Here is a 14897-nt window from a genome sequence, read left to right on the forward strand (position 1 = left end):
TTATCTCTCCAGAGATAACCAGCACACAGTTTGCAGAAAGAATGGGGGGGTGTAGTAAGATGTAGATGAGCTTCACAGGGCCTGCCTGGCCTAAGCATAGTCAGACTATATGAAGGCCCAGCATAGAGATCTGATGCTTCATACTAACATTTCCTACATCAGACAGCCCCCCATGGCGGGGGGTGGGGGTGGGGATAGAGATGGTTGACTATAGAAGAAGGTTGGGACAAACGATGAGTGTATGAGGCCTTTCAGGGTCAATACACCTGTAAAATGTTATTAATTCGACAGAAGCTTCAAGGTCAGGAATATACCACATGTTTTGAGAAAACAGCTGAATCAAAGGTCTACCCCTGAAGCAGCCTACTGGGCAGCCTCTAAAAGCTTGGAGAAAGACCCTTTCACCTGCAGTATTGTCTACTGTGAAAGCTTAATACAATGCTAACTATAGAGAGACAATTGAAGGAACTGTCTGTTATCACAGAGCAGATATAGACAGATGAATTTGGAACTAGGAGGCAATAAAAAGAAAACACAGAGCAGTAGACTAATAACTTCATCTTCTGCTCCTTAGTTAAGTGCAACTTCCTCTACCCTAAACTTATTGGGAAAACTCCAGGTAGTCTATTTGAGACATAACGCTGACAGTGAGTTGGTCTTTGTAGTGGTGCAGGCTAGCCCTACTGATAAACAGGGGTCTTTAGGATTGGTAAAAGACAGGTGGGTGTTTTAACCCTCCAGAGTCTCAGTCTCTTTATTAAGACAATAAATTTTAAATCCTACTTTAAGTCTTCTGTGGGAAGACAGTTGTCTATAAAAGCATCAAACTAGTAAGCCTGGCACACACAAAACACCACTGAATTTCCCCTTCTGTATGATGAATGGTCAACCGCTACAGCATATCCTTACTTTCCTTTTGCTGGTCTTATCCAGGACTGAAAGCATATCAGATACATGGGTTTCAAAACACATGACCATTTCAACCCTTTTCAGTGCCATATAACTGTCATGTAATTTAACAAATGACAATCTATCACACTTGTAATTTCAAAGCTTTTTGTGTTTTTTAATTATACTTTCCCCCCAAGTAGTATTAACACTAATTAGATGCCAGATGAAACTAGTAGAACACAGTATTTCTGGGCTATCTATACAACTCACTATGCTTGAATGCTCATATCACCTTCAGTCATGATATCAAGAAGTAAGAGTATATCCACTAATTATTTTGCCCTTTCTTCTCCTTTTCATTTTCCATTTTATGTGGGGGGTGGTCATAGAGCCCAGACCCTCACATATGCGAGTCATCTACTATACTACTGAGCTATAATCCCAACATCATATTTCATAGTCTTTATATCTCAATGACCTTGAAGAATCTAACTGACCTGACAATAAATCTCTTTCCTGCTACTTTCATATTCTTTATCCAAACTGATTGCCAATAATAACCACTGTAAAGTGTATTCTTATTCAAAAATTTAGGACTTGATGTTTGGTTAAGACGATACTTTTTAACTTATAAAGGAAAGAACACTTTGGCTACATACTGGATATACCTTGGGAATAGTTTTGCACACTATGCTGAAAAAAATTAAACTGAAAGTATTCATATCCCTTTTTAATATATTAATATATTTAGTAATAAAGGAGATCCAAAGATAGTGAAACTGAATTTAGCTGGTATAGCACTGTGCAACAGGCCTTTCAATGACGATGAACAGGGTCTATGTATAAACTTTCCAATAAAATAGCTACTAGTCACCTGTGACAATTAAGTATTTAAAATGAGGCTAACAACATGGAAGACTTGAGACTTAAAATGTCTGGTAGCAGGGAGGCTACTTAGCAGGGGGGACCCTAGGATGACTGTGGCTTATAGTAAGTTTTGGTTTTACTCAATCACTGGGCAAGCATTTCACTATTGGGATAAGAATTTGTATTGTATCAAGTTGATAAACAAACAAATAAATTAAATAAGCAAATTTAAATAAAATGTCTGGTAGCTATCATAGGGTAAGTCAAACAGGGTGCAGTTGCGCATACCTATAAGCCCAGCACTCAAGAGTCAAAGGCAGGAGAATCAAGAGTAAGAGACCAGCAGAATCCTGCCTACACTACATAGACTTTAGTAAAATATGAAGCTAAAAAGATCCTCATATCCCAATCCAGGCCATTGACACTAACTCTATAACTTTCATCATTTTATTTGTCTTGTATAAGTTTCATTTACCTCACTGCCAGACACCCCCAGGATTGCTGTGGTTAAAGGAAAATGCAAAGCCCTTAGCCCAGTGATGGCTATTATCTATGCCTCTTGTTTTCCAAATGGAGCAATTGAAGTCCTAAAAGGAAACAAATATTTCCAGGGTTTAAGATTTCTATACCTGAAACTGGGGAGACACAAACATAACATTCTGTCTACCCCAGTCCTCATGAATTTCACTCCTCTCTCATAGGCAAAATACAGTAACTTCATGTCAACAACTTCAAAGGGCAACTTATTCCAGGATCACTTCAAATGTCTAACGTTCAAAGTTTAACATATTCACTGTATGATGCAACTTAGATATGGCTGATACTTGAGATACAATTATCTTCAGCTGTGGGCCTCTGGTACCAAATAACAAATATACTTCTTGAAACAAAATGCAGGTATGGGCATAAGACAGGCATCCCAATTCTAGAAGACAGAAATGTACAAGAAGGAAGCAGTGGATTATCAGACAAGTCAAACTCTATGCAATCTTAAGGTTTCAGAATAATCCTCTCTGGATGAGTACAATGGTTTCTACCTCCTAAGAAGGAAATATTACTGTTACCTTTTGGCTGGTTGGCCCCAAACACTGTTCACTGTGGAGGAGGAGAAGGAGTGGAGACCTACGATGCCTTCTGCAGTGACCCATCTCTAGAAGCATGGAGTAGGGGCATCCTAGTATTAAACTACCACAAAGTTAGATCTTTAAACTGAGAAGGAACTATCCCTGTCCCTAGAGCCTGTAATGGGAGTAGGAATCCTAGTATTTTGGGAATTATCTTTAAGACACTCTTGGTTCTTGAAAAATAGCACATTTTGCAAAACTCAACCCATTCTAATTTCTGTTTCCTATAGTCTCAGGTGGTAGTGGTAGTGTAAACTCATCTATGTAGCCTTGCATTGGTATTAGGTCCTCGAGTCTTGCCATGGGAATATTTTTTAAAAGATTTATTTTTATTGTTTTAAAATTATTTATACTATGTGTGGTGTATGCCTATGGGGGGGTATATGCACATGAGTGAAGGCCTCAACTGAGATCAGATGAGGGTGTTCTCTTCCCTAGAGCAGGAGTTACAGGCAACTTTGAGTGGCCCAATGTAGGTGCTGGGAACCCAACCCCACTCCACAAAAGCATTACCCAAGCTCTTAACCACTGAGTCATCTCCAGTTCCAACCATACTAATCTTCTCAACTTCTCTTCAGAACTTGCTTTCTTGTTCTTTGCAATGTGAATACACTGAACCAATTATTTTAAAGTTTTGGTTAATTTTTGTTTAAAAAGTCCTTATACAGATTTTCCAGGCCTGGGTGGCAGAAGACACAGATCGCTTCCTACCCCCAGACCTCCTGGTCTGGAGGGTCACAGCCAACCAGAAGTTGTTCAGCACTTTCCAGGTCTGAGTGGCAGAGGGCACAGATGGCAGGAGCCTGACTGGCACCTTTATGCCAGGCATCAGTCACCATCAAAACAAGTCCATGATTTCTAGGGCCAGGCACGAGAGAGATAAAAAGCAACATATCAATGCTGTGAATTGCAGCTGGGGCAGTCAGGACTCAACCAGGAGCCTGTCAGGGGACCCTTATGGTAAGCAAGTACAGGGTGGGGAAATGAAAGAGAGAGAAGGGCAGAATGGTTCATGGGCTGGGAAGACAGGCAGATCTGAAGAGGTAAGAGCTGTGAGGAACAAGCTGACATGAATGGCCTGCTTGGCATCTGACTGAGTCCAAGGTGATGTCCAGGCCTATGCTATTGCCACACAGGCTTGTGGTCTGTACTGACACCTGGGTCCATGATGGTGTCCAAGGGCCATACTGCCACAGGGGCCATGAAGATATGAGTGGCCTGCACTCTCATCCAGGGCCATGGTTTAATCTGGGCCAGGGCTGCCGCTGGAGGCTATGTCTGAGTCCCTGGCCCCAACACAGCCAGGGTCTAAGTTGATGTCCATGGCTCCTGTTACCACCAAGGGCCGTGCAAATGACCAGGGTTTGGTCAGCCACCTGAGACCATCTCAGTGTCCAAGGGTTATGCTACTGCTGGGACCATATTGACCTGGGTAGCCTGTGTTGCCACCTGGGGCCATGCAGATGTCTGGCCCAAGCTGCTACTAAGGATCATGTAGGTCCATGGTCCTGTTGCAGCTGGGGTCCTTGATGATGTCCTTGTTCCGTGTTAATTTGGGGTCATAGGACTCATGCTTATGGAAATCTGAGAGCTGAGCTAAGCCAGCCTTGCCCTTCACTGTGCCTGGGATAGCTGGCCTGCCCCTAGCTGGATAACTGCAGCAGGAGAGCTGATCCTGCCCCTTGGGGGAGAGCTGGCCCCCACATGCAGGAAAGATGACCAACCCCAACCCTCACCACTGGTGTGCAATTTACCAAGATCTGCATACTAGAGCTGACCCTGTTATCTGGGATGCAGGTGGGCCAGCCCTGAGGGCATGAGAGCAGCAGAGTTGACTCTCCCCTTCTCTGCCATGTGGTGCCATTAGTGAGGGAAAGATGCCCTCCCCCCTCGCCCTTTGCTACCTTCAGCAGACAAAAGAGCTGGCCCTGGAGACACTAGAATGAGAGAACTAGCCCTGGCCCTCACCAGCTACAGAACAGGAAAGCAGGCCCTGTACCCCACCTGCACAGCACACTAGAGCTGACCCTGGGGGTTGCAGGTGAGCCAGCCCTGAGGGTGTGAGAGCAAAAGAGCTGACCCACTCCCAAGCCCCGCCTCATATGCCCCCTACAGCAATCAGGCCAGAGGGCCCTGCACCTTGCCTGGGAAAAACAGTAAAACTGAGTCTGGTGGTGTGATCCAGATCTGAGAGCCCAAAAGCAGGATAACTGGCCCCTCTCCTTGCTGCAAGCAGCATTGGGTGAGCAAGCTGGGGAAGAACTGGAGAGCTTGTCTGGGTAGTGATGATAAGGGGAAGCTGGCAGGCTGACCAACCCAGCTACCACCCGGGCCCAGAACCCGGGCTATGAGTGAGCCCACCTCAAATCCATCTCACCTATGAACTTTTGGGGCATGAGATGAACCTACAGATCCAAAACTGCAGGATCTCCATGACATAGGATAACAACAGGATATCCAAGAGGGGCCCTAGGGAGAGCCCACTGTTGGTGGTGTAGCAGAAGCCAGAAGCCTTGAGCCAGACCAATTATCTAAGAGGAGTTCCAGTGATGGCCCAGCATCAATAGTGTAGCAGAAGCCAGAGACTTTGAATCAATCACACCTATGACTCTTCGCAATGAACACTTACAAGTAAAGATGAACAGACTAAAGGATAAACTGCTACTCAACACACTATGGTTTCTGAGATGAGATTCTTCTCCTTTTTTTTTTTTGGTTTTTGGTTTTTCTTTAAATTTTGTTTTGTTTTGGAGGATGTTACATGGGCAGTGGTGGTTGTAAGAGGACAGGGAGATAAGTGGGATCTGGATGCATTATGTGAAATCCACAAAGAATCAATAAAAGTTAAAAATAAGTAAGTCCATCATCAATTTTTCTCTTGAATTTTAATACTAGCAGACAGAAGAAAACAAGCTGCTTTTTACATAGTCTGCTTAAAATCTCCTCAGCTTAATCCCCATCAAAATCCCAACACAATTCTTTACAGACCTCAAAATACTCAACTTCATATGGAAAAACAAAACACCTAGGATAGCTAAGACAGTCCTGTACAATAAAACCACTTCTGAAAAGTTCACCGTCCCAGATTACAAGCTCTACCACAGAATGATGTTACTAAAAACTGCATGGTATTGGCATAAAAACAGACAGGTGGACCAATGGAATTGAATCAAAGTCCCAGACATAAATCCACACAACTATGGACAATTTTGAATAAAGAAGTCATAAATTCATACTGGAAACAAAAAGAAAGCATCTTCAACAAATGGCACTGGTCAAACTGGATGTCTGCATGTAGAAGTATGCAAATAGATCCAGATTTCTCCCCGTAATGCCCACATTTCTCACAACACTACATAATTGACAATACATAATCTAAGAGAGTGGAAGTTTTCTCAGTCCCTCTCATTGATTGCTGAATCCTCTGCCATTCCACAGCACTGTCCACTTCCCCTGGTATGTTCCTCACAACTCCTCTGGCCCACCAAGCATTTGGTTCTGGGGGTGCCTTCGGTTTAAGATAAAGTTATATGCTATATAATGATATTTGACATTTTTCAACAAGAGACTACATACATGACAACAGCCTCAAAAGATTATTAATAGAACTGGGTATGGGAGGACAAGTCTGTAAGCTCAGCATTTGGGAACCTAAAAAAGGAAGATCAGGGATTTGAGTCCATTTTGTCTGGAAAAAAAAAAAGTAAAGAAAACAACAGGGAAGGAGGAAGTTACAGAAAAGAAGGAGAGTAAATGGAGGAAGAGAGGAGAAAGGGAAAGGGAAAAGAGAGAGACATCATAAAATAGTAGAAAAATTTCTGCCACTCCCATGACATTATAGCCATAGCAGCATCAGGCATCACTTATATGTCTGTCATGCTGTGTACTGAACTATCAATAACACACAAATTTAGCACATCCAATTATATGCCTAATATATGATAAGAAAATAACTATGTTACTAGAATAAATATTTACTACACCATACTTTTATTGTTATTTTAGAGTATAAGCCTTGGAAAACATTTACTGTTAAATAGTATGTGACGTCATACTGAATTTCCTAACTGTATAAAAACTACATTGAGCGATCTATACCATCTATTTCTATATTCTCTATGATGCTCACATGATGATAAAATCAGCTAACGATGCATTTCTCAGATTATATTCCCATTGTTAAGTGGTACATTACTCACACTAGTTATAGCAGCAGCACCCTTCCTATTACTAATTTCTGTATTATTTGAGAGATCGAGAGAGGGGGGAGAGAAAGAGGGGGAGAGAAAGAGGGGGAGAGAGAGAGAGAGAGAGAGAGAGAGAGAGAGAGAGAAGAGGAGGGAATTTATTCTAAGGTGCTGGCTCTTTTGATTATGGAGGTTAAGAAGTTTCATGATCTGCTACATGGAAACTGTAAGAAATACCAATAGGATAGTAAGAAGTTTCAATAGCCTGAGAGTTATCGCTGAAGGCCTAAGAACCAGTAATACTGAGAGCAAAGACTCCATGTTCTAAGTCATGTGACCTAGTAGTCAATTCAACCTTTCTCTACCCCTTTGTTCTATTCAGACTCTCAGTGGATTGGATGACACCAACCCACAGAGATTAAGGCCACCAAGTAATTCAAATGCCAAGTTCTTTGGGAAACACCCACAGAGATAAACTCCAAAATACTGTAATTAGCTATCTGGATATCTGAGCATCTCATGGCCCTATATAGTTAACCACTGTATCATTGCAGAATAATGAGTAGTAGTCCAAATAACTACTCAACTACTATTTAAAATGACCTTATATAGTAAAAAAAATATATACCTTTGTGAAACCTATTTGTTCCTTCCGAAAAGTTTCCAGGGGTTTGATCAGCAAGTCACTAGCATTTTGTACCTAAAGAAAAACAAAGAAAGAAAGAAAACAAGGTCTAGATTAACAAGGTTCAAATAAAAACTTGTTATTCCTTATCATTAGAGTTTTTCTTTAAAATATATCACCGTGGGATTTGGGATTTAGCTCAGTGGTAGAGTGCTTGCCTAGCAAGCGCACGGCCCGGGGTTCGAGCCTCAGCTCAATATATATATAGTTGTGCTGGGTGTTGGTGGCACACACCTTTAATCTCAGCACTGGGAAGGCAGAGGCAGTTGGATTTCTGTAAACGCAAGGCCACAGAACTACAGAGTGAGTTCCGGGACAGCATTGTCTACACAGAGAAACCTTGTCTTGAAAAAAACAAATATATTTCTAGACTACATATATCAAGATTTTATATACATATGTGCTGTGGGATATTCTGTATGTCAAATGTGTTGCTCTGATTGCTTAAAATAAATAGAGTGCTGATTGGCCAGTAGCCAGGCAGGAAGCATAGGGCAGGCGGGACAAGGAGGAGAATTCTGGAAAGTGAAGGCTGGGGCAGGGAGATACTGCCAATCGCCGCCATAACAAGAAAGATGTAAGGTACTGGTAAGCCACAAGCCACGTGGCAAAGTATAGATTAATAGAAATGGGCTAAATATAAGAGTAAGAGCTAGACAATGGCAGGCCTGAGCTAATGGCCAAGCAGTTTAAATAATATAAATGTCTGTGTGTTTATTTTATAAGTGGGTTGTGGGACCGCGGGGGCTTGGTGGCACCTGTAGAGAAGTTCTCCAACTACATATATGTGCGTATGTATGTATGTATGTATGTATGTATGTATGTATGTATATGTTCTCCTGCAAACACTTTCTGAACAGGGCACTGTTAGTACAGGCACTAAGATCAACAACTAATATAAATAAATAGGACTTCATGAAACTGAAAAGCTTCTGTAAGGCAGAGGACACCATCACTCATAAAAAGTGTTAGCCTACAGAATGGGAAAAAATTTTTAGCAACTACACATTCCATAGAGGACTAATACCCAAAATATACAAAGTACTCAAAAAAATAAATATCAAGAAAACAAATAGCCCAAATAAAAACGGAGTACAGATTTAAACAAAGAATTCTCAAAAGAGGAAACTCAAGTGGCTGAAAAACACTTAAATTGTTCAACATCCTTAGTAACAAAGAATATGTAAATCAAAACTCTATTGAAATTTCATCTTACACCTGTCAGAACAGCTAAAATCAATAAAACAATTGATAGTTCATGAGGATGTGGAGTAAGGGGAACACTTATCCATTGCTGTAGAGAATGCCAACTTGTACAGCCACTACGGAAATCAATGTGGCAGTTCCTCAGGAAGGTGGGAATTGAACTGCCTCAAGATCCAGCTATACTACTCTTGGGCATATACCCAAAGGACAGTTCATCCTACCCACCACAGAGACACTTGCTCAACCATGTTCAATGCTGCTCTATTCATAATAGCCAAAAACTAGAAACAACCTAGATGTCCCTCAAGAGAAGACTGGATTTAAAAAATGTGGTACAGGCCAGGCGGCAGTGGCACACGCCTTTAATCCCAGCACTTGGGAGGCAGAGCCAGACAGATCTCTGTGAGTTTGAGGTCGTCTACAGAGAGAGCTCCAGGACAGGCACAAAAACTTCACAGAGAAACCCTGTCCTGAAAAACCAAAAGAAAAAAAAAAGAAAGAAAGAAAGAAAATGTGGTATATTTACACAATGCAGTATTATTCAGCTGTTAAAAAAAATGAAGTCATGAAATTCTCAGATAAATGGATGAAACTATAAAAGAATCATCCTGATTAAGGTAATCTAGACCAAAAAGGCAAATATGGACTATATTCACTTATATGTGGATATTAGCTGTTAAGTCAATGATACCCAAGCTACAATCTGTAGAACTACAGAGGTTATGCATAGAATAATGGATTTGGGAGTGGAGTGGCAGATAGATCTCCCTAAGAAAGGGGGATAAAATAGATGGCTATGGATAGGTGGGGGAGCTAGAAAGGGAGGTTCAAGTGAGGAGGGAGAAGAAAGATGGTTATGAGAGGAGGAATATGGGGAAAGATAGCTAAAATTAAGGGACATTTGAGGGGTAGTATAAAAATCTAATACAGTAGAATAATATATACTTATATGAAGGAAATCTAAATGAAATCACCAAATAATGGGGAAGCAGAGCCCTAATAGGACATCTCTGGTCACAAAATAAAGCTTTTAGTACCAGGAATGGTAACATCTAATTGAGCTGTTGGCCAAAGGGGTCCAATGAAAACCCCAAAACAATACAAGCTATTGCCAAGACTATAGGTTGGTCTCCACAAACTGATGGTAAGGACCTACTGCTGAAGATACTAAGACAACTCATTGAAGATGGAGAAGTTGAGCTGGTGCCCTACCTAGAACCTTCACTCCTACATGTCTTTGGTACAGGAAGGTACTCTACATGCTACAAAGGAGAAACATAAACATCAATACAGCTACAAACCATTTGATTTACAATCTGTCCTGCCTGCAAGGAAAGCTAGTCCAATGATGAAACAATGCTTGGGGGAGTAAAAAAACCAGTGTCTGGTTTGACTTAAGGTCCAATCCATAAGAAGGAGCACTTACCCAGCTCTACCTGTGCAACCAAGAACTTGAGACTAAAAACCCCAGAGACCTATGGTAAAACCAAATACTAACATTCTACTAAAATAATGTATGAATAAAATGACTCCTAATGACATCCTGCTATACTCATAGATCAATGCCTTGCTCAGCCACTATCAGAGAAGCTTCCTCCTGCAGCAGATGGGAACAAATACAGAGACCCACACCCAGAGAATGAGAGACTTTAGAACACTCAGCTCTAACCAGGATGCTTCCACCTAATCCCTTCATTCAGGATTCAGGAAACACTGTTGAAGAGGAGGTAAAAAGATGTATGATCCAGGGATGGAGGACACCAAAGAAACAAAGCCCTCTAAAATAAAAGGATTGAGGCACATATAAACTCACAGAGACTGAGGTAGCTTGAACAGAGCCTACACAGGTGTAAGACAGATGGTGTCCTAGACCTGGAAGGAGAGGATACATGCCTCCATCCCTAACCTACAGGCAATCTCCAATTGACAACCACTTGCAAATAAAAATTTCCTTTTCTCCAAGTGAATTTCCCTGGGGGAACAAACTACTCTTAAGGGTAGACTGCATGTCAAGCAGTGGATGGCCAACAAAAAATAAATGCAATGGCATCTTTGAAGGTTCCTTGCCTATAATGTGGTATCATGACATTTTTAAATCTTTTTTTTTTTTTAAGCTGAGGATCGAACCCAGGGCTTTGCGCTTGCTAGGCAAGCACTCTACCACTGAGCTAAATCCCCAACCCTAAATCTTATTTTTTAAATGTTTTATTTATATATGCTTTAACGCTACAAGTCCTCTACATATATATTATGTCTTCCAGTTTATTGTTTCTATGAGAATTCTGAGTGTACAAATGAGTGGGTCTATTTCTTGTACCTTCTCTTGGGATCTTTTTCTTCTATTTGTATCTTTTGTCCTATTCCAATGTATGAATTTTTGATTTACATTATTATTTATTTTACATCATCCCTTTGAAGCCTGTTTGTTTTCTAATGAAACACAAAAAGGTGGTGGATCTGGATGGGAGAGGAGATAGGGAATAACTAGGAGGAGTAGAGGGAGGGGAAACAACAAACAGGATTTATTATGTGAGAAGAAAATTATTTTCAATGAAAGGAATAATAAATTACTATTGTGTAAAATGAAAAATATATCATCCTGAAACATACTAACTGGACTAGGGGCATAGCTCAGGAGTAGTGGACATGCTTATCATGTTCAGGGCCAGATCAAGTCTCAGCTTTGAAAAAAATATTAACTTGTTTTCTTTTTATTGACTTTTGTTAGTTCCTTCATGAAAACCAAACAAATTCTGTGAGGAAAGAAACATAGAAGGCATTTCTTCACTCAGGATGATTTTTTTCTAGTTCCATTCATTTGCCTACATATTTCATGATGTCATTTTTTTAAATACTCCATTGTGTACATTTACCATATTTTCTATCTCCATTTTTGGTTGAGGTACATCTAGATTGCAGTTTCTGGCTATTATGAATAAGAACATAGTTGAGCAAGTGTCTTTGTGGTAGGATGGGGTGTCCTTTGTGAATATGCCTAAGATTGGTATAGCTGGGTCTGGAGGTAGATCAATTCCCAGTTTTCTGAGGAACTGCCATATTGATTTCCATAGTGGAAAGCTTGCACTCCCACCAGCAATGCAGGAGTGTTCCCCTTATTCCACATCCTCTCCAGCATGAGCTGTCACTTATGTTTTTGACCTTAGCCATTCTGATAGGTGTAGGATGGAATCTCAGAGTTCTTTTGATTTGAACTTCCCTGATGGCTAAGGATGTTGAACATTTCTTTAAGGTGTTTCTTGACCACTTGAGATTGCTTTGTTGAGAATTCTCTATTTAGATCTGTACTCCATTTTTTAATTGCATGATTTGGTTTGTTGATGTCTAGTTTATTGGATTCTTTATATATTTTGGATATTAGCCCTCTGTCACATGTGGAGTTGGTAAAAAATCTTTTCACATTCTGTAGACTGCTGTTTTGTCCTGTCAAGGTGTCCTTTGCCTTACAGAAGCTTTTCAGTTTCATGACATCCCATCTATTAATTGTCTATCTTAGTGTTGGTGCTATTGGTGTTCTGTTCAGGAAGTTGTCTCCTGTGCCAATGTGTTCAAGGCTATTCCTTACTTTCTCTTCTACCAGGTTCAGTTTATCTGGTTTTATGTTGAGGTCTTTGATGCACTTGGACTTGAGTTTTGTGCAGGGTGATAGATATGGATCTATTCGTATTCTTCTACATGCTGACACCCAGTTTGACCAGCACCATTTGTTGAAGATGTTGTCTTTTCTCCAGTGTGTATTTGTGGTTTCTTTATAAAAGATCAGGTTCTGACAATAACACGCTGTTTTTATTACTATAGCTCTATAGTAAAATTTGAGGTAAGGGATGGTGACAGCTTCAGCAATTCATTCATTATTCACAATTATCTTAGCTATCTTGAATTTTTTTTTGTTTCCTTGAGAAGCTGAAAATTGTCCTTTCAATTTCTGTGAAGAATTGTGTCAGAATTCGGATGGGGATTGTACTGAATCTGTAGATTATTTTTGGTAGCATGGCCATTTTTACTATACTAATAATATCAATCCATATGCATGTAAAATCTTCCCATCTTCTGATACCTTCCTCAATTTCTTTCTTCAATGTCTTAAAGTTTATATTTTCCAAATCTTTTGCTTGCTTGGTTAGAGTTACCCCAAGATATTTTTTGAGGCTAATGTGAAGGGTATTGTTTCCATCATTTCTTTCTCAGTCTGTCATTTGAATATATGAAGGTTACTGGTTTTTGTGATGTATGCTGCTACTTTGCTGAAGGCGTTCATCAGCTGCAGGAGTTTCCTGGTGGAGTTTTAAGGGTTATTTACATATATAATCTTATCATCTGCAAATGAAGATATTTTGACTTCTCCCCTTCCTATTTGTATCCCCTCTGATCTCCTTCAGTTGTCTTGTTCTAGCTAAGAGGTCAAGTACTATACTGAATAGGTAGAGGGAGTGGACAACCTTGTCTTGTTCCTGTTTTTAATGGAAATGTTTAGAGCTTCTCTCCATTTAAGTAGATGTTGGCTGTGGGCTTAATGAAAATTTTTTTCATTATGTTGAGCTATGTCCCATGTATCCTTACTGTCTCCAGGAGTTTTATCATGAAGAGGTGCTGGAAATTGCCAAAGGCCTTTTCTGCACCAAATCAGATGATCATGTAGATTTTGTTTTCAGTCCATTTATATGGTAGATTACACTTATTGAATTATATAAATTGGACCATTGCTGCCTCTCTGGAATGAAGCCTACTTGATCATGGTGGATGATATTTTTGATGCGTTTTTGTATTCGGTTTTCAAGTACTTGATTGAGAGTTTTTGCAACTATGTTCATAAGGAAAACTGGTCTGTAATTTTCTTTCTTTCTTGTGTTTTTATGTGGATTAGGTATTAGGGAAACTTGGCCTCATAAAAAAAAATTTGGCAATGTTCCTTCTGTTTCTTTTGTGGAATAGTTTGAGTACTATTGGCATTAATTCTTTGAAATTTTGGTAGAATTCTACACGAGTCCATCTGGTCTTTTTCAGGAGTGGAAGACCTTTTACTGCTGCTATTTCACTGGGGGTTATAGGCTATTTAAATTGCTTACCAGAGCTTGATTTAGCTTTCTGAGGTGGTATGTGTCTTAGTTAGGGTTTCTATCACTGCAACAAAACACCATGACCAAAAGGCAAGCTGGGGAGGACAAGGGTTTATTTGGTTCACACTTCTACATTGGTGTTCATCACTAAAAAAAGTCAGGACAGGAATTCAAACAGGGCAGGATCCTGGAGACAGGAGCTGATATAGAGGCCATGGAGGGGTGCTGCTTATTGGCTTGCTCCTCATGGCTTTGCTCAGCCTGTTTCTTATAGAACACAGGACCACCACCCCAGGGATGCCACCACCCACAATGGGCTGGGTCCTCTCCCACCAATCACTAATTAAGAAAATGTCTTACAACTGGATCTCAGGGAGGCATTTCCTCAAAACTGAGGCTCTTTTCTTTCTGATGGCTGTGACAAATTGGTAAATAAAACCACTCAGTACAGTATTTCTTTTATATTTTTCAAATTTTGTTTTTCGAGACAGGGTTTTGTTGTTTTGTTTTGTTTTGTTTTTTTTCTGCGTAGCTTTGTGCCTTTCCTGGAACTCACTTGGTAGCCCAGGCTGGCCTCGAACTCACAGAGATCCGCCTGGCTATGCCTCCCGAGTGCTGGGATTAAAGGCACGCACCACCACCACCCAGCCAGATTTTTCCAATTTAATGGGTTACAGGTTCTTAAATTATGTACTTATGATTATCTGGAGTTCCTCAGTGTCTGTTGTTGCATACCCCATCTCTTACTTTGTTACTTTGGATCTCTTCTCTTTGCCTTTTAGTTAATTTGGCTAAGGATGTGTCAATCTTAGGGATTTTCTCAAGAACCAATTCTTTGTTTCATTGATTCTTTGTACTATTT

General features: G+C 40.4%; 1 protein-coding gene across 1 annotated transcript in view; it reads right to left on the reverse strand.

Moving 5' to 3' along the window:
- Ophn1 (oligophrenin 1) overlaps positions 1 to 14897 on the reverse strand; it is a 317225-nt gene that overhangs the window by 179985 nt on the left and 122343 nt on the right. Inside the window, exon 5 of the mRNA XM_036174204.1 lies at positions 7698 to 7769. Coding sequence (XP_036030097.1) covers positions 7698 to 7769 — 72 coding nt within the window. The remainder of the gene's footprint in view (positions 1 to 7697; positions 7770 to 14897) is intronic.

Source organism: Onychomys torridus, chromosome X (genome assembly GCF_903995425.1).
Source record: "Onychomys torridus chromosome X, mOncTor1.1, whole genome shotgun sequence".
Lineage (NCBI taxonomy): Eukaryota > Metazoa > Chordata > Mammalia > Rodentia > Cricetidae > Onychomys > Onychomys torridus.